At 37.8% G+C, this 25,206-nt stretch overlaps 1 protein-coding gene across 1 annotated transcript; it reads left to right on the forward strand.

The window, feature by feature from the left end:
* The first annotated feature begins 329 nt into the window (after positions 1-329).
* LOC124110665 lies at positions 330-21,338 on the forward strand. The gene is made up of 5 exons (XM_048387153.1): positions 330-422; positions 2,163-2,287; positions 17,139-17,475; positions 19,989-20,462; positions 21,177-21,338. Exons 1-5 carry the CDS (start codon positions 368-370, stop codon positions 21,191-21,193), a joined length of 1,008 nt encoding a protein of 335 aa, XP_048243110.1. The 5' UTR covers positions 330-367; the 3' UTR covers positions 21,194-21,338.
* The last annotated feature ends 3,868 nt before the right edge of the window (positions 21,339-25,206 follow it).

Raw genomic sequence — 25,206 nt, forward strand, 5'->3', positions numbered from 1 at the left:
CAAGCCGGTTTGTGAAAGTGGAATAGGACTGAGGTATAGCAATTGTAAAGTTGATTGTAAGCGCTAAAGATCAACAGCAACTAAGATTGTTTTGTACAAGTGGGCCCTGATTTTAATGAAATTGTTCGATATTCAAGCACTAGGGATTTCGCTACTGGATTCCGTGGGTCGACAACTTTAACGAACTGTGACGAGATATATTGCTTGCTTCTCTTGCATCTCCATAAGGCGATATAGCGTTCGATAGATATTCGTTTGTGAGATCACATGATAAGCGTCACATATGGTGTTTCAATATTACTTCCCAAATTCACATCTGCGCATTGCATTGAAGTCAGTAATTGTATCACATCACTGACGCGCAAACATGACATCCCTGACGCTTGTGTTGCTGTTGACCATTACCTGTGTCTTCGTAAATAGTAAGTATTAAAAGTTGTGGGACACCCAAGTAGATATTAACAAATTGCATGTAATCAAACAGCCATCGCTGACACCTGCTTGGTCAGTCCTGATTTGGAGAGGTCAATGTCGAATTGGCCAATCCAGATAAACGCATGGAGATACCTGAACATGGTTCACTGTTTGGTAGGGTTGATTTTAAACATCCCAAAGAGCTCACGATTTCCATGCTTCGTCTTACAAGGACATGTTAATCATTTTAAGCGCTGGTTTTCTGATTAGTGGGTTTAAAGAAATAGTACGATCGACAAACTGTGAGATGTTGGGCAAAGTAAACATGTTACGATCGGTAACTTGGTTGATATTGTGCCATCGTACCCCAATAGCGTGACTCGACTCGGTTATTTTGTGCGTTTCCTTTTTATATTGTTTGTTGTACAACGCCGTACCCAGTAGTATGATGGTTGTCTGGTTATATCGAATCTGGACCAGACAATCCAGTGATTGATGTCATGCGATTAGGCATGCACAACTGGAATAGGATAAAATGCATCAACCAAGTCATCAAGTCTGACAACCCGATCTCGTTAGTCGCCTCTTTCGACAAGCATGGGTTGCTGAAGATCAATTCTAACCCGGATCTTCATGGGGGAGAGACAAGCATGGGTTGCTGGAGGCTTATTCTGACCCGGACCTTCACGAGTGACACGTCATCGTCATGTAGCTGGAATATTGCTGAGTGTGGCATTAAAGAATAATGGAACATCATTTTTCAAGGTACTTCAAATGCAAAAATACTATCGTATGTAATTTGCATTCCTTAAATTAGACGAGGGATATTCAAATATTAACAAACCGATACAGATATTTGAAACTCCATTTTTTATCCTCTTTTCGGCCCTATCGTGGGCGACAGATTTTAACGTAGAGGAACTGGTAAATGCACCTTGTCGTAAGAGGCGACTACCGGGATCGGGTGGTCAGACCCGGTGACTTGATGCATGTCATCATATCCTAATTGCGTGGATAGATGCTAATGATGTCAATCGCTGGATTGTCTGGTTCACACTCGATTATTTACACACCGCCGTCATATAGCTGGAATATAGCTAGAGGTACTGGTAAATGCACCTACATGTACACCTCCCTCAGCGTGTAGACCATGATTATTCTGGTCCAAGACTCTGTTGAACACACAGGTCGTGATTGCCTTTTTAAAGAACTGCTTCTCATGTTCCTACTTATTCCATGGCAATTAGCCAGTATCTTGAAATGACCTGTAGCCATATGTTTCTGTACATGTGAACAGGTTGTAAAACCAGTGTAGTCACGGCCTAATGACCGTACCGCTTCCCTCTCTCCGTGAAGATCCGGGGTGGAATAGGTCTTCAGCAACCAATGCTTGCCGTAAAAGGCGACTATGCTTGTCGTAAGAGGCAACTAACGGAATCGGGTTGGCAGAATTCCCCACTTGTTTGATGCATATCATCATATCCTTATTGCGTGGATTGATGTCAATCAGTGGATTTTCTGGTTGACACTGGAATCTGCGTCGGTGGATAATCGAGACTGGTTATTCACTGGCGTTGACGTTTTTACTGTTGCCAGTGATGCATTCGTGATAATGAGTTAAACAAGGATTCCGTCAATTAATGCGTGTGTCGTAAGAGGGTGGTGACATGCATGATTGCGTGTCATCGTACCGTATCGGCGCGGATATGACACAGTCATAGTGCTTGAATATTTGTATTCTTTCTTAGACTCTTATGGCTGGTCAGCGACGAGGCAGTATGTAGAGCTTGAGACAGACACCCAGTATAACTACCAGTCATTGCAGGAGGTGGATGTGAAGATAAGATCACAAGCCACATCCTTCAAGTTCAAAGTAAAGTATCTTATTTCATCATTCCTGTTCACTTTTCATTATTTCAGAGTCAGAATGCGTCCCCAGTATGAGGCTTGTCCTGTGAGCAACCCAAAAGGAGTATTGGGTGGTTACAGTACATGCTTGCGTTCTTTTCATTAATGTTCAGTTCTTTCACACAGGAAAATAAATGACACTGAGTTTTTCCACAAACACCAAGAGCTATTTCACCGACATTTTAAGTATTGAGTCACTTGGTACTGGGTTCAAGTTGCTGGATTATGGAGAGTATTTAAACACATATTTCTTTGGATTCATAATATTTTAGACTTGGGGTGTTTTTTTTCTTATGTTAGAGCCTAGGTGTGTTTTTGGTCACTACTTCAAAACTATGAAAAGAGGAGACAGTTCTTTTCCACCGTGGTTTGAGAACACCCAGCATGCCGAAACTGTAATGTATCTGGCAGCTTCTTATTATGATCGATAAAATTTAGATTTCATTCCTTCATATAACACGTCCCATTTTAATTCTAGAAACCCAATAGTCCAGAAACTCTACGGTCTTTGCCCAGTCTCGGTCAAAGGTATTTACAAAATTAAACATGTTGTTTTCATGGGAACATACCAAGGAAGAAAAAATGAAAAAGAAAATGTTCAAAATCTCAATATTTACACCATGTCGCCCATGGGCCTGCCCATGGGGGAACTGTGGCCCGTGGGCGAAGATTGGCCCATGGGTAAGCCCATGGGCGAGAATATGTTCCTTAACTTAAAGCTCATGTTTTCGTTTCGCAAATACATATCTGTATATCTTTCAAGTATCATGACACACAATTTAACTTATTTTAACTTAATTCAATGATTCTATAGCGATATTGAAATATTTCGCCCATGGGCGAGAAAAAAGTTTGGCCCATGGGCGAGAATATTTTCCTTTACTTAAAACTCATGTTTTTCTTTCGCACATACATATATGTATATCTTTCAAGTATCATGACACAAAACGTAACTCATTTTAACTAAATTCAAAGATTTTATAGCGATATTGAAATATTTCGCCCATGGGCGAGAAAAAGGTTTGAGAATATTTTCCTTTGCTCAACAGCAAATACATTAAGGGATTATAAGCATGATACATGATTCAACTCATTTAATCTTAATTCAACTAATTTTTGGCGTTATCTAAATATTTCGCCCATGGTTTCTTCAGTCCCTTTAAAGACTTAACTAATTGTGTACAAAGTATATTGTATCATGTGAAATATACTTTATATTATATCATTACATATCTTTTAAAAAGGGCCTTTGGTTGGATGTTTCCTTTGCAGAAGTTTTACAAATTTCACCTTTTTTACATATTGCAACGATCTTTAATGAACCCGGCCTTACCTCTCAAAACGTTTTAACAGTTTATCATACGAATTCGTGCGCGTGTACACCAATTCATTGGCGTTATTTTCCAACGAATTAAAGATTAGTTTGTTTCTTTTTCATTTCCCATTTTATGTCTCGTTGATACATCACACTGGGAAATTAAGTGGCACTAGATATGCAATATACAGGTACACGTGTGCATATTTTAATGGGGAAAAAACCAATTCGTCTTTCATTGCATAACGTCTAGCTGAATATCTCACATTCTAACGAAATCTCGAAATAATTATTTCATTATATGCGGTGCGATGTTTACAGGCAATTGAGGAAAACTTGAGTGAATATTTTATGACACTAAAGCAACTTTTAAATGCATTGTCACTTTTGGTATGAAAATGGTAACAGTTCAGAAAAAACAACAGCCTTCTTATGATAATTCTCATATTCTCACTAGTATGTTGTATCTAATTACAGTGTCGGCATTATTTACAGGTGATTCTACAATACCTGCTCTCGGTCAATTACGATATACCACACCACGCGTGAATAAACAGTTATGCAGGTGTTGCTGTTGGCAAATACTTGGCCTGTATATGTTTATGTTTTGTGGATACATGTTTTACATATTTTCGTTGATATGTGGATATATTAAGCACAAAGACAAAAACAGTTTATGAAAGATGAATTAGTGCCTTGATATATTCAACGAGATGTGTATCATCGTTTAATGGGTCATTGAATAAAAGTGTGTTTGGAGGAGATATCAAAGGAGCCGCCCAATATACACAGTGTCGTCCGGTGAACTACCACCCCACCCTGTCCGTAAGAGTTATGTAATCGGTACACAAATATATTTGATGCGGTGTCAGTGTGGAAGGAATTTGAACTACGTCCGCCACTGGCCACAGAAATCCTCAAAGTATAGCAACAATCAACAAGGTCAATGCCGTACTAATTACCTAGTGACGCACGTAACAACGACTGTCAATCTGTCTCCTACAGATACCATACCACCATCCCTGTCAAAACTGGCATATTAACGGCTTATTCAAAATATTAATTGAAGAAACGTCGTTACGAGACTAACGTATGTCGTATACAGTCCTCATATTTGATATAAAAAAGTAAATACATCAACTGGGAATTCAACTTGATGTTACCTTCCTTATATCAGCTAACAGCCCTGTTTGTGAAAATTTGTACAAGACATAAGATTTAAAGACTAAAATCAATTGTAAGACCGCATAGACCATAAAACCGAATTAAATATGACTTGGTATCATCTCTTGTGTATTAGATGATGGTAATGACCTGAAATGTTTTCACGTTAGATTAGGAAGGAGAACGTTTATTAAGGTGTTTTTTTTAATACTTGGGGACATGGGCACTAAGATGTAGCAACATAAACATACATGGAATGAAATAGGGAAAATGGTGAAAACAAATTGAAAAGGATTTCAATTCAAAATTATTGAACTAAATAACTTGCCTGAACACAAGGGGTACCCAAATTTGTTTGACAGTTATTCGTGTGTTGTAGACTGTCGAATGGGACTTATGTGTGTGCGTAGGGTACACAAATCTATTGCAAGTTTTAGTACTCCTATATTTTCTCTTTTTGTATTGATATGATTTCTTTTTCGTACATGAGATGTATTCATTTTTATCTTTGGCTGCTCTGTTTATATATGTTCGAGTAGTTGTCTGTCCCTCATAAATTGACATAGTGCTGCCTCGCTATTGCATATCTTGCCTACAGGAGATCTACAACATATAGCGGATCTAACTGCAATTCTTGTTTTAACCGGGTTTGACATTCCAGTAACTGGATTCAGTTTGGTTGCAAGATATGCATACCTCGTCATAGTGATTGTTGTGAATTCCTCAAAGTTTTGTTTGTTTGTTAGTTGTTTAACGCCGCACTTAGCAATATTTCAGCTATATGACGGCGGTCTGTAAATAATCGAGTCTGGACCAGACAATCAAGTGATTGACATCATGTGCATCGATCCAAGCAATTGGGATACCGTGACATGCATCAACCAGGTCAGCGAGCCTGACCATCCGATCCCGGTAGTCGCCTCTTACGACAAGCATTGTCGCCCTTTTACGCCAAGAATAGGTTGTTGAAGATTTGTTCTACCCCGGATCTTCACGGGTCCATTGACGCAGGGATTTGTGTAAAGTCATTCCGACAGCATACAATGCCTACTCAATGTCTCCTCAAAGTAATATAGTACGGGACTAGGAGTACATGTGAGATTATACTCAGGTTAGGGAGATGTTTAATCTATATAACGTGTAATTATTCTACCTCACAATGTATTTAATGAAATGTATGCAAAACAAACTCAACGGTTAAAAGCTTTCATTGAAAAAAACACCCCTGGTCTTGCCTAATAAAACAACTGCAACCCGACACAGATATCAAACGCAACTTACAAACACAATCATAATCTGGTTAATCTGTATCACTCAACGAGTTGGAGCCGCTTACTCTGCCCACAGTATGACAGTATTGGGCAGCTCAGTAATTCTGACGTAAGACCAGGCAGGTACACTGATCACACTTGACTGGTCTGTCTGATGATTAGGTCGTCTGACAAATGGGATTGAACCATAGCAAGTACAGCGGATATCTGCGAAACTTGTTGCTGCTTTTATTGGACCGATTAGTTTTATGACCACAGGCCTCGGCACAAGCGTGGTGCTGGAAGACAAGTTATACATGTACATCCCATATGGTGACTGTTTTTCGCTATTCATATTCTAAATTCATTCATAATACCACAACATTTTAGTACTCCTTGAAACTTTACAATCACTTCAATATGTACAATAGAATGAACGAGAACAAATGATATATTGCAGATTATTAAATCATTGTCTCTGTTATAAGCCGCTACGTTTGTATCGTTTGCATTGTACCAATAAATATTCTGTCTGACCTTTTACAGATTTAGCCCCAGAATGTGCTCATTCGAATTAGGAACGAAGATAATTGCTTATTATGAGTATATATGATACAGTTAAAAGTTACTTGTACACTGTAGATGTATTAACTTTAAAGTAGTATACGACCTTCGCGAGCGAGTTGAATGATCCAGGTTAATTGGAACGAAGTCTAGAAAGGGTTAAAAAGTTTTGTATTTGGAAATGTCTAGGTTTGTTAAATATGTTTTTTTTAATTCCTTTATTCAAAATGTAAAAAAATAATTATGCGCTGAAAAATAGAGCTGACTTGATGGGAGATATGGCGTTAGCCACCTGAGATTGTCTGGTGGACACGGTTCAACCTTACTGTGCCCTCACCCTGGATGTTGTTGTCGTTGTTATAAGGGATTGAGAGCTACAGCTCATTGCATTTTTGGTTACAGTCTGTCTCACTAAAGTGGACATGTGCAGGTGAAGTCTGTTCAATTAGAATATGAAATGCCCAAAAATGTGAACTCAAGACAATAATAACCTGAGAGTAAATCCACGTGCGTCTGCCTTCCCCTCGTTCATCTTCGAAATCCTGACAATGTTGCTGAACAGTTGAATCTGATGGACGTATTGTGCAGAACCATGTTTGACACTATTGGTTCCAGGACCACTAACACTGGGAAGAGTGGAACTGTGGGCTGAAAAAGTTTGGTCCTAACCGCCCCAACAGTTACAAGTTTGTAAGCTTGTAGACATCATTAAGAAGAAATTAACAGTCCCATGCTGAGACCTTTCTCAAAATTCAGGCCGGTGGCAGGCTGCCAACAAAGTGAAGAAAATATCGCAACCTCGACACAAGTGTGCTTAGTCAAACAACGAACTTACGACCGACAGAAAACAACTCCAGTTGAGTATGCCGAGGCTGTATCTCAACCGTGTTGGCCTGAAAAATTAAACATGCTAATTAAACCAATAAACATATAATTATTTTTAAAAGAAACCTTATCTTAATTTGTTCTTGCACTGTATCATATCGTGTATTTCATCTGTATATGTGTAATGTGTATATGTATAAATGACCTAACTTTTACGGCATAGTCTGCAACAGACTATAATTAATCACCACATATTTGTCTCTCCATTTACCATGGCTGCCTGCACTAATACCCTTTTAACACTGGACACCAATTTCAGTATACATGCAGGCTTTTTGTTCAAAAAGGAATATGCAGGAAATTATATGTAATAATTAACTGTGTACTAATTACATGTTTGAATGTTATCAGTTTTGCGTTCTGAGATACAGTGATGTAAGCATCTTCTACAATTAACAATACATCTATATAATAAAATACAAAACTCTCTGCCGGAATTTTTCGTGGAAATCATTCGATCAAGTAAAAATGACTGCGTGGCAAGACGAATCAACTATTTATACCCGATAAACGAAACTGCCTTATTTTAGGAACAGTGCTATAACAGGACATTTGAAATTTCTGACTAGCCGATACATTAGAGACAGTGACTGGACTACATGCACGTAATCCGTCTCAATCAAAGGTGTAAAATAACTGAAAATCATATCTGTCGGAGACCTACCAAATTTATGAAGTTTTATTATTACTATATTTATTACAATGCAAATACTTTAGTGATAGATTTTTCAGAGGAGAGGGCATACACATAAGTATATTGCTTCTGTGTGTGAATGCAGGTTGTACCACAAAGCCAAATTCCAATATATACAATTTTGTATATATGGTATATCCAAAAATATACAATTTTGTATATATGGATTGATATATACCTCTGCTTCTACATTGCAGACATTAATGCTCACAATATGTGTTTGCTATTGAAAATATTACTAAGAATACCGGACAGTATTATTGTATGTGACAAGTGTATACTATTGGCATTATTTGGAGTGTTATGAAATTATTTGTATTGATTTATGTTGACAGCATTTTCGTAGTAAAGAAATAGAACACTTGAGCAGACTGTTATATCAATAATATATATAATAAGTGCGCCATCTGTTTAGAAAAAAGAAGATCTATACATACAAGTCGTTCAGAGTAATTTCAAACAATGACGGTAAAATAAATATATCATGAATATCGGAAAATATGAATATATACAATTTGATATATATGTTTATGTTATGTCATGGTATGGTATTCTAAATCTGAAATGTTGCTTGATATTGCTTTGACAAACAGTTGTATGCACTGTCCAATGTGATACTCCTACGTAAGTATATAAAAAAGGATGTTCGATTAGTCAATTGACATATGTTCATTTTAAACAAGGATTAGTGTGACAGAATAACTAAGTTTGTCATATGGTATAATGCACTTCCTCGATTAGCATAATTAGAAGAGAGTTTGTAATAAGTTATATGCGGACTCCATTTAGCTAAGGCAGACAGCATCAGTGGAGAGTGTGAGCAGCTGGAGAAGAGGCGAGCAACTCAAGGTGACTTATGAATTTGTGGAATTTTAATAAATAAACGAACGCCTGTCACAAAAATGTAGTTGAACATAGAACACACAGAATCGCAGATTTTTTTCTATCGTACATTTGAGGGGGAACGTGAACGAAGCCGTGCAGGGTGCCTTTCATCGATTTTACTTCAGAACACACAGTGAGCTCAGGTAAGTTTATTAATGATGATATTTTCATTCATTCGTGCAATAGATATGGCAGTCATGAGCGCTGACTCTGTATGTGTTCGCAATAGAACATTTGGAAGAAATAAAAATTGAGTCTAGTACACAACAAAGCCATTAAGTGAATATCAAATAAATTGATTCACAATGTGACAACATCTTATCCAAAATTTGTTTTATGCAACAGGTTTAAAGCATTCAGAATTGTACAATCATTATTATGAAATACAGCATGTTTTTATATGTTTGTCGCTACCTCTCTCATGTTAAATACAATAATGTATAAAAATGTTTTAATATAATTTAATATTACTATTAGTTTTACATTATAAGTAACATTATGGACCCTAGCACGTCGAGCCAAGAAACATTTGTACATATTATTCACCTTGGAATGTCTGTTTACTGTGTTTGCGGCGGGGTCCAGGCAATTCCCTAAGTGGACAATTCCAACTACTACTGCGTAAAATAATAATGCCGATTTGGAGAAAATTACCAAATGGATGAAAGCAATAAAGTATAATCCAAAGAAAACAGAAACTATTCAATTTCACGTTAAAGTCAATCTAAATGCAATACCTAACCGTAAAATGAAAATATTTTTTATTAATGACTTTTGGTTGAATGTTTCAGTCAGATTGTTAATAGCATTCTGATATTGTCGATTAGTTAAAAAGGTAAGCCCTGTGATTAATTGCCTTAGAAGTCTTAAAATACCTTTCTGGTGTCACCTGTCGTGAACCATACTTACTCACTCACTCACTCACTCAGATAAATACTTCCTTTCACATAAATCGTTAACGTTATGTACAAGCATATTGCCCATATCTTTGCTCCCATATTTGGGATATGTGTACCAAAGAACAAGAACCAATCCGAGAAAGTTTACACTGCATTACGGACTATTTGTGGGGTGACAAGGGGTACAAGCCATGAGGAACTTTATTGAGAAACTAACATAGCCAAAAGAAAACACTATTATACAAGATGGAAACATCTCTTCTGTTAGTGATTACATTTAAAGAAATCGAACCAATTTACAGGCTACCAGTTGTAGAACAGAATGCTATACAAAATCATTCTTTCCTGATACCATTAATACTTGGAATAGTCATCTGATATAGTGGATTATTAAACTTGGACAATGTTACTAATATCCAGTTAAACCATGATACCAGATTTTGTCACATATCCTTTATCGCCTCGGACTCGGCTGTAGTGATTTAAACTTCCATCGGCTTGAAAGACACGTCTCAGATAAAGCATCATCCATGCTCTTGGGCTAAAGTATACTGCATTATTTTTTCACATGGCCTTACTACAATATTTTAAGAAACGAATCGTCTTTCCATTCAAAAGGTTAGAGTCTTAATTCAGTGCTTTATGGGAAACAATTTGTCCATATAGAAATTTTAAATTCAGTCCATATCTACGTTCTGATGGATTTGCACTAAAGTAATAGCTTTTCTTAATAATTGAACACCAGTCCATCAACCGCACTAATTTGTTGACCACTCGTTTTTGTTCTATTTTGATGTATATATATGTTATGTTTTATAATATGTATGCATATGTACATGTATAAACCAACACATATCAATATTACTTGATAAATATGATTTTGGTTCCGGAGCAGTTTTTACCAATCCCGATTCATTTACTGAATAAGAATATGTTAAAATCATGTACAATTTCCCATTCTAAGTAGGACATCTCACAAAATCCCACTTTTTTATTGTTGTAAGAATTAATAAGAGGACGTTTGGTGGGGGATTTTTGGGATATGAGAAATGAATACAGACTGTGTTGATTATGTTGATATATTGATCTTCTCAATACACTTTACTTCATGCATGTATGTTTTTGTGTGTGTTTTTTAGCGAGAGTGATTTCACACTCTGGTAAAGTTTCTTTTGGACGTCAGTTTATTTTAATCATACACAATATATCTCATTTAATATCTTGAAGCTGCCAATGAAAGTATGAACTCAATTATTGTGCAAATATAAGAGTTCATTTTGTATAAGTATAAGTATGAAGTTATCATTTTTTAACTTCAAAAACTACGATGTGCCCACTGATACCGTCATTATGTTGACGGTCTGATTGTTAACAACCATGAGTTGCAATATGTTATATGATTGCTTTGTATAACATCGGGCCATGGATGCTGTTTACTTTCATTGGTACTGGATTGTTCTTTGTGCAATAACCAGAGTATCTCACTGAATGATTATTTGTTTTAAATTTAATTTTAATTTTTTTGTGCCTTGTGGAATTGTAGATGAAGAAACAAACAAAAAATTCGCATTTACATAAGTAAAGAAAATATCAATTAAATCTGAATACGTCAATGTGTCAATTTCTTGTCCTGTCCTAAAAGAGTACATGTATTAGTATTCATATTCCACTTGTTAATAATTTGTATTGGTAACATTTTTATTTTAGTTTCTTGCATAGGTTGTACAATACATTTACAGTCGTAGTCTGTTGACTTTGCAAACGATATTAAGCTGAGCCCCCAGACATTTTTTTTAAACATTGCATATTTAGCAATTTCGTGCTGTTTGGACAATATTCATACCAACAAATGTAATAAGTCAGTGGCAAAAGTTAATTAGTCAAATAAACAAAGATGGCGGATGCACTAAAATTAAATCAGTACTTTTAAAAATTTGGGGAATAGCTTCAGCGCACCCGCCAGGTCTGGGAGCAATACGGCTACAAACGTTCAATGTCTGACTCTTTTCCCATGTTGAAGCATATTGAGAAAAGCTTACCATGTACTTACTTACCTTTTGCAAAACAAAAGACATTAATTGCAACATATATCCCCGTGTTATGAGTTTTCGGATGGTGAATAAACATTTATGGTGTTTAAAAGACAACGTTATCATAAAAACAAGCCATCATTGGAATATTTCTGTATGATGCCACACCCCTCGTTATAGTGCAAGTATTCGTGATAGAAAATGTATGATGTCCGAAAACTTATGATCAGACAATAATAGTATTGTGTTATGAATAATAATGAAGGCATGTTTGATGTTGAAAGCTCTGATCGAAAACAGGACAATCCAGAAACACGATATTTTTTGGAGTATTTTCTTTTAAATCTTTGATCATAATTTTACGCGGAAGATGATTTTTCCAAGGACTACTGTTTTAAAATTTTTTTCGCGTTTCCGCGGATATTTCACATCACAACAATGTATACCGTTCAATTAAACCGTACAAACCAAATTCAACACTTTTAAGTAATAATGATGAGCTTTCATCCTCTGTGCAATCTGTTGGTTAATCTGCTATGCGCACGAGAGCATGTTACAAATCACATCGCGGCATCCCGTACAAACTAATCCAAGCTCAGCACAAATCGATTTCAACACATTCAAGTGATTATAATAAAGAAGTCACCTCCAGTGCATTCACCTCCGACTGCTAATCCGCTCTGTAAATTTGACAATAAGTCTACCCACATACCAAGCACCGCGCCAGGAAAAGTACCAGACGTCTCAATCGCTTACCCGTCAATATCATTGCAAGGAGAGTAAGGACTCCCGCTAACAGTGAGGAGTACTAATTAAACATCCCAATAATGTTACACGCCACTATATCAGTTATATTGGTAACTTGCTAATAATATTGATCGGCATTTAGCACATACAAAACAATTATAGAACTATACCCAGCAGTTACCCCTCTTTATCAACATTTACAAAGAAACACAGTGCTCAACTTAAAATACTTCATTTTGCACATATACAATTATTATACACGAATACATTACAATTATCTCCCTTTACTAATATATACAAAGAAAAACAATTTTGGATACATCATATATGCAAAATTGTATATTTTTGTATATGTCATAAATACAAACTTGTATGTTTTGCATATCTCATCATTCCAAACTTGTATATGCTTTGGATATACCATCTTTCCAAAGCATATACAAGCTTGTATATGTGGATTTTTTTTTGCAGTGTACTTGGCATATGAGTTCTCGGTTTTACACCGGTTGTATATCTGAATTTGTATATGGAACCATGCGTACAGCATGACAATTACTTCCTGGTCATCAGTCGACAACACGCATAGCACGGTCAAACAAACTTAGTCACCGCTTTTGCAAGTAATTTAGTACAATAATGTTTTATTAAAATCTATTTCAATTTGTTTTCACCATTTTCCCTATTCCATTCCATGCATGATTATGTTGCTACATCTTAGTGCCCATGTTCCCAAGTATTATAAAACACTTTAATGTTTCTCCTTCCTAATCTAACGTTATAACATTTCAGGTCATTACCATCATCTAATACACAAGAGATGATACCAAGACATATTTTATTCGGTTTTATGGTCTATGCGGTCTTACAATTGAATTTATTAGTCTTTAAATCTTATGTCTAGTACATATTTTCACAAACAAGGCTGTTAGCTGATATAAGGAAGGTAACATCAAGTTTAATTCCCAGTTGACGTATTTACTTTTTTTTTATCAAATATGAGGACTGTATACGACATACGTTAGTCTCTAACGACGTTTCTACAATTAATATTTTGAATAAGCCGTTAATATGCCAGTTGTGACAGGCCTAGGGATGATGGTATGGTATCTGTAGGAGACAGATTGACAGTCGTTGTTACGTGCGCCATGATCACTAGGTAATTAGTACGGCATTGACCTTGTTGATTGTTACTATACTTTGAGGATTTCTGTGGCCAGTGGCGGACGTAATTCAAACCCCTCCTCACTGACACCGCATCAAATATATTTGTGTACCGATTACATAACTCTTACGGACAGGGTGGGGTGGTAGTTCACCGGACGACACTGTGTATATTGGGCGGCTCCTTTGATATCTCCTCAACAATACTTTTATTGAATGACCCATTAAACGATGATACACATCTCGTTGAATATATCAAGGCACTAATTCATCTTTCATAAACTTGTTTTTGTCTTTGTGCTTAATATATCCACATATCAACGAAAATATGTAAAACATGTATCTACAAAAAAATATACATATGCAGGTTAGGTATTTGCCAACAGCAACACCTGTATAACTGTTTATTCACGCGTGGTGTGGTAGATCGTAATTGACCGAGAGCAAGTATTGTAGAATCACCTGTGAATAATGCCGACACTGTAAATAGATACAACATACTAATGAGAATATGAGAATTATCATAAGAAGGCTGTTTTTTTCTGAACTGTTACCATTTTCATACCAATAGTGACAATGCATTTAAAAGTTGCTTTAGTGTCATAATATTCACTCAAGTTTTCCTCAATCGCCTGTAAACATCGCACCGCATATAATGAAATAATTATTTCGAGATTTCGTTAGAATGTGAGATATTCAGCTGGACGTTATGCAATGAAAGACGAATCGGGGTTTTTCCCCATTGAAATACGCGCACGTGTACCTGTATATTGCATATCTAGTGCCACTTAGTTTCCCAATGTGATGTATCAACGAGATATAAAATGGGAAATGAAAAAGAAACAAACTAATCTTTAATTCGTTGGAAAATAACGCCAATGAATTGGTATACACGCGCATGAATTCGTATGATAAACTGTCAAAACGTTTTGAGAGGTAAGGCCGGTGTCACGAAATAAATTCGCCCCCAAAATAAAATCTCCTCCCAGACAATAATTTATTAATGTCTCACTTCTGTACATACATAAAACAGCTTTGTAGAAATAAATATTGATAGAATGTACAGAAACATTCAATAGAATTATGAGAGATTATTAACAGAATATCCCACTGCTAAGTATATGATAAACTGTTGAATTAACATTAGATAAGGTTTAGAATTAAGTGTGTGTTTTTTCAATACATCTTAGACTGGTGAGCCGTCTGCTCGATGAAAACCAGCCTACTCATATTTTTACCCTTTTCCCCATTGTTTGAAAGTGTGTCGTCTGCTCCTCCAGCTGGAGCCATCTGCTAAGATTAATCACAAGCTGTCAATATACAATACATTATAATACATCAAGATGACAGTTTCCATGTAAAGACTAAGTATTTCTAAGCAACTTAAAGATATGCACAATATCTAGATATATGTATCTTTAATTTGCTTAGAAATACGTTATCTTTACATGAAAACTGTCATCTTGATGTAGTATTCTGTTTTGTATATTGACAGCTGGCGATTGCGTATGAGTTTATTTCGCATCATTTTTACTATTTTGATATTTTGCAATATGTTGTGGTCATCAGTTATGCATCAGTTTCAATGTGTCTTTTTAACAAGGTGTTTTTCATTAAGATTCACCGCCAGCCCGATTGTAACAATCACATGTGCACTTTGGTCTGACAATGCCGGTTGATGTTGTTCAATACAGGCTGGCGGTGGGTGTTTTAAAATCTATTCTACATGCTAATCATTTCGGGAAGATGATACACATTTCACTATATTTTGGGTTACTTTGCTTATATAATTTCCGATTATCATTCTTAGTTTTACTTTTTCTCTTTTGATGCGCTGATATCCATCCGAATCCAGGACCTTTGCATAGTCCAGATTTAAAGATTATACATCTAAACGTACGCTGTCTTAAAGACAAAGTAGATTTAGTCGGTGCTGAATTAGATAGTTATGATGTTGTAGGTTTGAAGCATGAACTCGTCGGCTCGGAGTCAGTATACTGTGTCTGAGTGCGGTATTCATGTTAAACTGCGGCATGGTATCTCAGTGTGCTAGCACTATACATCGGCATCACTCCAGACTAGTACAAGCAGCCACACACACGCACACGCGTGCATGCACGTCGCTATATAAGTTCAATAATCGTGGACGCGACGTTGAAACCCAATTTGTGTGGGGGAGAGTTTATACTGGGACACCGGGTTCATTAAAGATCGTTGCAATATGTAAAAAAGGTGAAATTTGTAAAACTTCTGCAAAGGAAACATCCAACCAAAGGCCCTTTTTAAATAGTAATGTAATTATAATGAAATAATATAAAATATATTTCACATGATACAATATACTTTGCACACAATTAGTTAATTCTTTAAAGGGACTGACGAAAACATGGGCGATATATTTTAATAACGCTAGAAATTTGTTGAATTAAGTTAAAATGAGTTGAATAATGTGTCATCCCGTCATGTATTTGCGAAACTAAAACTGCTGAGCAAAGGAAAATATTCCCTCCCATGAGCCAAACCTTTTTCTCGCCCATGGGCGAAATATTTCAATATCGCTATAAAATCGTTGAATTAAGTTAAAATGAGTTAAATTTTGTGTCATGATACTTGAAAGAAATACATTTATGTATTTGCGAAACAAAAACAAGAGTTTTAAGTAAAGGAACATATTCTCGCCCATGGGCCAAACCTTTTTCTCGGCCATGGGCGAAATATTTCAATATCGCTATAAAATCGTTGAATTAAGTTAAAATGAGTAACATTTTGTGTCAACCTACTTAAAAGAAATACACTTATGTATTTGCGAAACGAAAACATGAGTTTTAAGTAAAGGAACATATTCTCTCCTCTGGGCCTTCCCATGGGCCTACCCATGGGCCAATATCCGCCTATAGGCAGGCCCATGGGCCACACTAAGTGTGCCATTACACAGAGTTAATATTGAGTTTTTAAAGATTTTGTGTTCAATCTTTCTTCCTTGGTATGTTCCAATGAAAACAGCATGTTTTATTTTATAAATACCTTTGACCGAGACTGGGCAAGGACCGTAGAGTTTCTGGGCTATTAGGTTTCCAGAATTAAAATGGGACGTGTATGTGTCTGATTACTATTAAAAATGGGACGTGTTATATTGCATCATTCTAATGTCCTCACCCAGGCATTTGTATGTCGCTGATTACTATTAGGCTGACATGATAATATATGTAAAAATGCTTACAGATCCAGGCTTCAAATGACGCCCACGTGGCTTTGCTCACCTATGATGGCGAAACGGGACAGAACATGTACGAAATCGTCCTCGGTGGATTTAGCAATACGCGATCTATAATCAGAAACAGCAGACAGGGAATCAACAGGGTCGAAGCATTTCATTCTCCTCTCAGTTCCACGGAATTCCGCGACTTCTGGATCAGTTGGGAAGGAGGTGTGATATCAGTGGGCACAGGAACGACTGTTGGCGCAGGACAGTTCATGACCTGGACGGACCCAGCTCCCTATGATGTCAACTATCTCGCCGTCACAACGGGGTTCGGGTCTTCTGGGTCCTGGCAGTTTGGTAAGGATTATTACAGAGGAGATAGTATGAGTTGAGTGTAACGGCCTTTGAATAGTATTCAGGTGTAATTGAAATAAGAGCGACAAAAAACATTTCCTTATACATGAGAAATATCTGCCAAAAGCACAGTCGATTCCGACTATATCATGAGCATGTGTTTAAAGATAAATATCAAAGAGTGATGATACCAGGTATTCGCGAAAAGGTGAGTGTGTAGTCCGCATCACAAACACATGTAAAGGCAGGTCAAGTGTTCACCTGAAAAACACATGGGAACATCTTCCACATGTATACAATAAACGTGTAACCTTGATGTTGCTCTTTAAAATCTCCTTAAAAAGTGCAGGCTCGGATGTACCTAAAAATGTTAAATGTAGACACCAAACGCTGCAGCTGCTGGAATATTGCTAAAGATAAAGGTAATGTTGAAGTGATCCATCGTTTTATACCAGTTTGCTTTTATATTTGACCAAATGTCCTGACACTATGAAGATAGATATGTATATCTATATCTGTGGTCACCACGTTTTGTAACAAATGCCCATGGATCGAGGAACGTGTTCCCGTAAGTTTGCCCTGTAAGATAGCTTTGTAAAAATTGGAAAATCAAAACTAGGCAATATATTTCTCTTTGAACGACTTTTATGGATCTTTACAATATAGTACAAAAGAGGAATGAAGATGTCTTCAGGTTTTAGTGTATCTATTCAACTTATGAGTGGTTTTGGCAGATTACTTCCGCAGTGGACTCGTGAAGATCCGGGTTAAATTAGGTCTTCAGCAACCCATGCTTGCCGTAAAATGCTTGTCGTAAGAGGTGACTACCGGGATCGGGTGGTCAGGCCCGGTGACTTGATGCATGTCATCGTATCCCAATTGCTTGGATGCTCGTAACGTCAATCATTGGATTGTCTGGCCAGACTCGATTATTTACAGACTGCCGTCATATAGCTGGAATATTGCTGAATGTGGCGTTAAACAACAAACAAACAAACAAAACTTCCTCAGTCAACAGTGTAGATCGTAGACGTTTAGGAGCAGACCATTTCATATTTCGGGGAATGGCTTGGTTTTGTCTTAGTGACAGACTAATTAAGGTCACTGCGTAAAACATGTACCCTCAGCAACAAAAGTTCCTGCGACACCCCTTGCCAATCGGTTGCATACAACACCTTTCGGAGGAAGCAGTGTCATGGTGCAGCGTTACCGTGACATGGTCATCCAGCCTATCTTTGTACCGTTTTGGAATTAACAAAGACCTGGCATGATTTTTCACCCTGACAACGATCGACCCCATGTAGCCCGGACTGTTTAACACGCACTTGGACAGAACAGCGTCAATGTGATCCCTTGGCCTGCTCGCTCTCCAGATCTTTCTCCAATTGAACACATGTGGGATGAAATGAACCGTCGTCTCCGACGTTTACCACGTGCTCCGACTACAGTAGAGGAACTAATAGACAGGCTGGTGGAGATAGGGGATGCGATTACACAATACTGTGTTAGACGTTTGATCCGTTCAGTGTGAAGGAGATGCATTGCATGCCTCCAAGTGAGATGGAGACACACGCGCTACTGACGTGTGAACTGACAAGTCTGTTGCATCTTTCTCTTGTCATGAAGTGATTCCTGTACAAGACATGTGTCATTAAATGTGCAACCTTGTTTTACTGGTCCATTGTCTATTTGAAATAAGAATTCTTCCAGATGCAGGTTCTTGTTTTACATCGTGTTAAAGGAGCTTTTGTTGCTGAGTATAAAATGTTTTTTCCTGATTACGGTGAGTGAAAGGGGGGGGGGGGGGAATTCACAATACATTTTGCTGGAACGCCCAGTTAATTGTTTCTTTAAGTTTTTTTAAAGATTTGCCACTTGACAACGGAGGACTGTTGTTAGCAGTGATGAATCGGGATTTTAGAGCAGGATTTCATTCCAGAAGGCAGAGCATGGGTCCAAAGGCAGATCTGGTAGTGGCAGTGCTATTGTCTGAGCAGCCATCTCTCACAGTTTGGGAACAGACCTTTTGCATGTCACGGCGAACGTCACAATCCTTCATTTCCAACACAAAATCATTCGGACACGCATCATTCCATTCATGAGCCAACCTAACCGACCATACCTTTACAACCTTTTTCTAGCATAAACCAAAATTGGATTTTTTCAATCGTCCTCCAGACCAATAGATCTGAGTCCAAGTGAACATGTGGGATATGCGGCGTTTATGACGACATATATTTGACTTAGGCCTTATATGTGTACTGGTGTAGAAGCATGTCGGTTTAATGGTGTTGGTCTTCTAAGATGCCATGCTACAGTTTAAAATGTATAGCCTACACAGACGCAGCATTCTGACTCCAAGCCAAATAGTCCTTACCAGTTCTTAAATAATTGTCGTTGAATTCATATATTTGCTGTCGTCCCTATATGGCTCCGTCAATGCAAGTGCGACGTTAAGTATTCAGACACAGACTTTCTAGTACAGATATAATTTGTCTACCGCTCCTGTCCTGCAGATTCTGATGGAGGCATGTCCAGTGGGGCACCTGTAGCAGGTGTTGCAACAGACAATGTCTACCAGTACCAGTCTGTTACCACCCGTGGCGTCCGCTTGACACGAAGACGAAACTGTATTCCGGCCCTCGTGTTCTGGGTACGGGCCTCTCACGACGCCCACATTGCCTTGGTCGCCAACGACGGCGACACTGATAATAACATGTACGAGATCGTCATTGGAGGATTTGGCAACACAAAGTCTGTCATCCGAGAAAGTATGCAGGGCACAAACGAGGCATTTGCTCTTCACAAGCCTCTCTCTCCGGATCAGCATTTACCATTCTGGATAAGCTTTAACAATGGTCGAGTAGCAGTGGGATATGGCGTCACTGTGGGAAGACGGGAGTTCATGTCGTGGACGGACGCAACACCCAACAACATCGGATACATCAGCATCACCACGGGATTTGGCTCTGATGGACACTGGCTCTTCTGTGAGTATTTGAATTCATATAATCTTCATAGAGATTATGTCTTTTAAGAACAAAGGAATCTGCTTCGGCAAGAATTTTTATATAATCACTATGGATACGTTTGTTGATGTGCTCCGACTAGGTGTGAGTAAATACAGTCTTACGCTGCTGTTAGAAATATTCCAGCAATATCACGGCTAGGGACAACTGAAAAAGATTCATATATTGCACCAATGTGGGGAATCGAGTCCAGGTCTTCGTCATGATGAGCGAACGCTTTAAACAGAAGGCTGTTCTGACATGGGGTGAACAAGTAGTTGAATGTAGGTTTCCAGGTGAGTTAACGAGGCTATAGAGACAAGCTGAGCCAGAACAACCTGCGGTGGGCACTATTGTCAACAATACATGATGTTACGGTACTATGACACAGAATCAGCTCGGTCATACATTCTGAGCACTCAGTCCTCATCAGTTCGCTCTTAGTCAGGCATTAAATGGTTCAGGTCAGTTCTGACCTACACTCTTCTATTTAGAGTTTGACTGTGTCCTTAAGTATTCTGCTTGCACCTCCTGGACCTGACGAACACTCCGGACACATTATGCATGACATGTTGTGTACATAAGTACACCTTGGTGAAAGGTGAAACTTTTGTAAGCTCCTGTAACTATCGTCTTCTTGTTCTTCTGGGCATAGTAGACTAATAAAGTGGGCACATTTTTAAATATTTGTTTCAGATGCAAGAGACAGATAATTGGATGAAGTGGCGCCTTTACAATAAACATTTGGGCATACTGCAATAATTTCGACTGTTACTCTGATTTATATGCTTCTTTTTTTCCATATACACAAAAGAATAAAACTGTACATTAAATGAAATAAACCAATCCGCAACTGCATGTATATATGTTTCGATTGTGTAACTTGACAATGCTTACCTTCAAAAAGTTATTGCTGGTCTCTCTGTCCCAACGGTGTGTATTCTGTCCCAACGGTGGCACCCGACACAACACATGCTAAGGCAAGTCAATTGTGCACCTGAAAAAGACATGCCATGATTGACCATTGAAATATTGGAAACTAAGATTTATAAAAGATTTCTCCTGGGCGCTTTCTTTCCTCTTGCAGATCAAACAGCTCTTCGTTTTTCGATCCTTCATAGAAAGCATCTATGGTTAACGATTTATTAAATACGGAATTGTCACGAATGAATATTTTATGATTAAATGTAACTGAGTGAGGATTCGGGATTTGTGGATGAATATCTTCATCACCTGTTAAGATTGACTGCACGTTATATATGATAACTTGACATCCACCTCCAGTTTGGTTTATAGATGTATTTCTTTCGAATATATGCGACCTTGATTACTTGATCGAAGCTGTACTCAGTCATAATCAGTACTCGCGTTCTCATGTTCTATGAAAACTTACAACAAACAATCACCCAAATACTTCATGATTGCTTCATGTTTTTTCTAGCTCTAACACTGGCTTGTTTCACATATGACTCGATTCATTTAGCAAATTGGTGCGCAGTGGAAACTAAACTCAAGTAACTAAACATGAACGTACCTCGCAATCAACTAAACGTGAAATCCCCTTTTTATGTGATGAGCAATGAACATGTAATACGATGCAAGGAAAACGAATTTTAAGCGAAGTTTCTGTTTAATTAGCGTGTGTTTACGATGTCAGTGGTCACTTTCTCAACTATTTCTACTCTATGTGTCACTATACTATACTAAACAATTCACTAGTTCTGTCACTCAGAGAGAGGCCCCGTGAAGATCCGGGGTGGATTAGGTCTTCAGCAACCCATGCTTACCGTAAAAGGCGACCAACGGGGTCGGGTGGTCAGGTGGTCAGTTGGTTGATGCATGTCATCGATCCTAATTGCGTGGATCGAACCTCATGACGTCAATCACAGGATTGTCTGGTCCAGATTCGCCGTCCTATAGCTGGAATATTGCTGAGAGTAAACAACAATCAATCAAACAAAACACTCATAGATAGATCTCCATTTACGACCTGCACCTGTGAACGAGTAACACACTGAAAACTTATCATTGGCCCGAGTAAAATACAGCGTCTACGCTGGACGGCCATGGGGACAAGTCCATTGAGACAAGTCCATTGAGATTTCCCTCTACCACTATCAAACGGGTCCTCTGGCTTGCTGTAATGCAACCCCATAACATAACGCTGCCGCTAACCGAACCGATCTTCTTCCATGAGACAATGATTGACGAAACGTTCACCTCGACGTCGGTACACTCGAATCCGTCCATCGCTGTGGCTGATGTGAAAACGAGACTCGACGGTGAATAGAACTTGTCCCCATGGGCTGCACGGTCGTCCAGCGTAGACGCTGTCTGCACCACTGTAGACGTGCTTGACGGTGGTTTCCTGGCAAAATGGGACGTCTGGCGGGTCTTCTAGCGACAATCCCTGCACATCTGAGGCGACGACGTACGGTTTGTGAAGACATTCGTCGAAGGCAAGGGATGCTTCTTGCAGTCACTGTTGCTGGCTGGAATCGATTTCGTAGGTGTGTTGTTCAAATCCAGTTGTCTTGTCGATTATTGGTTACACGTGGCCTGCCACTCCGAGGATGGTCTCTGACTGCATTCGTCTCTTGCAAACGTTGCCATAAACAACAAATGGTGTTTCCGTGGACGTTTAAGTGTCTTGCAACATCACGTTGACTCGATCCTGCTTCAAGCATACCAATGGCTCGCAGACGCTCATTTTCGGACAGGCGTGTCATTTCGTAATGTTGAAAATTGCGTAATTTTGTTCTTTTTCTGAGTGGTTGTTGTCAGAACGATGCTAAACAAATGCATTTGGAATCCCGTTACCGCATGTCGTTTTATACCCGTTCTTGGGCGGTGAAATGCATGGGGCTTGGGAAAATTCAACTTTTGCATAGGATGTGTTACCCAGGTCACAATCGCTCAGATTGACAACTGAAAACAACAAAGAATTTCGGTCACATCAGTTTATGTTTCATAAAACATGGCTGACAAAAGAAACATCATGTTTATGCTTCAAATTTTCAACTTGGTGTGGCGCTATGGATAAAATATCAACACTCATTAACTATACTAGGCATACAATAAAGTATTATAATACCAGTTCTTGGTTACTTATATTTTCAATGTCAACATTAGATGACAAGACCCATCAACACAACTTGCAATGGAACAAGTTGATACACATTAATATCATCTATCAAGAAACCATAAAAGATAAATCCATGCATTAATGGTAACCATAACACCAATAAGATGCTAATTTTCCATATTGTATTAGAACATTGCATAAATCATCAAATAATCTATAAAAGTGAACTAATTATATATTTGGCATATGTTCTGTTTGAAAATAATACCTTAATGAATTATACTCCCATTAGTTTGTTATTTCAAATGAAAACTAAGAAATTGCACAGATTATTTTATAAATGAGTACACATGCATTACATTGTGAATCGTCGTTAACAAGACAACAAGAACTACCTCCCTTTAACTGAGACAGATGCTATGCAATGAAATGGGATATGCTGTAACTTATATTGGTTCAGCTCGATTATGATGTTTTAATGCGGAAAAGTTATATTTACAATGATTATGCTATATGCTTGAAGTGTGTTCTTACAAAATATACAACGTAAGTATGCTAAACGATGTACATAAAATTGTGGGAGGTCACGTGACCTCAAATATGAACGATCAGCAGGTGTTGGTAATAGTGCTTTTTATCCTAGCTTTTGCTTGAAAACATTGCCTGAGGAGTGTGTGTACATGTTTGACAGCGATACACATCATATATATCTGTGTGAGTGCTGAAATGACAAATGACCTTGACTGTCCTTCGCTACCATGTCGTCCGTTAACACTGACTGGGCGCAGCGTTATCGTTAAGCAAGTAATTATCTAATTACAACATTACCTATATAGCCAAATATGGTTATTTCAAATCTACATGTTCTTATCTACATAATTACATATGTTGTGGTCTTATCTCGACCGTTAATTATCATACATACCTGAAAACAAGTATTTGGGTCAAATCAATTAATGTTTCATAAAACGTGGCTGACAAAAAAACATCAGCCAATGACGTAAGCGCATTCAATTTGACAGTGCGCTAAGCGGCACAACTTTCAGAGGACTGACGGAGTGATTTCCCTTAGACCGTGGACGAGACACTCAATGTGTATTTACTTACACCCTTGAAAACACGGAATATATTACACAGGGGATGCAAATTTAACTGAATGCACTTACAATGGGTGAAAAGTACTATATACAAGAAATGCATCCTTTTCTGTAGCAGTTGTGTTTTTGTGACTTGATTCCATACACATACTACAATATTGAAATTCTATGAAAAATACACTAAAATATTGATGTCACATGAGCTTTTGTTGTTGAGTATATATGAATTGTAAAAAAAATCAAATTCAATTCGCTAAAGATCAACGGCAACTAAGATTATTTTGTAAAAGTGGGCCCTGATTTTAATGAAATTGTTCGATATTCAAGCATTAGATTGTTGGCAACAGATGCAGCGACAGATGACATCTCGTTCCACACCTATTGTATTTTATTTTATCTTCTCCATATGTGGTACAGATATCGATGTTCTGTTGCATATACATTTTACAAAATAACTAGCCGAAATTTTCACTGCATTTCAGGGTGATAGATCACTTGACCTCTTTCGGGACTCAGAAAGAAACAAAATGATTACCATATATTA

This window comes from Haliotis rufescens, unplaced genomic scaffold (genome assembly GCF_023055435.1).
Source record: "Haliotis rufescens isolate VD_foot unplaced genomic scaffold, xgHalRufe1.0.p SCAF_67, whole genome shotgun sequence".
Classification (NCBI taxonomy): Eukaryota; Metazoa; Mollusca; class Gastropoda; order Lepetellida; family Haliotidae; genus Haliotis; species Haliotis rufescens.

Coding starts and splice junctions, on each gene's coding strand:
- LOC124110665 (XM_048387153.1), top strand. CDS start 368: ATGACATCCCTGACGCTTGTGTTGCTGTTGACCATTACCTGTGTCTTC. Junction 2,288..17,138: donor CCACATCCTTCAAGTTCAAA/GTAAAGTATCTT, acceptor AAATGCTTACAG/ATCCAGGCTTCAAATGACGC. Junction 17,476..19,988: donor TTCTGGGTCCTGGCAGTTTG/GTAAGGATTATT, acceptor CCTGTCCTGCAG/ATTCTGATGGAGGCATGTCC.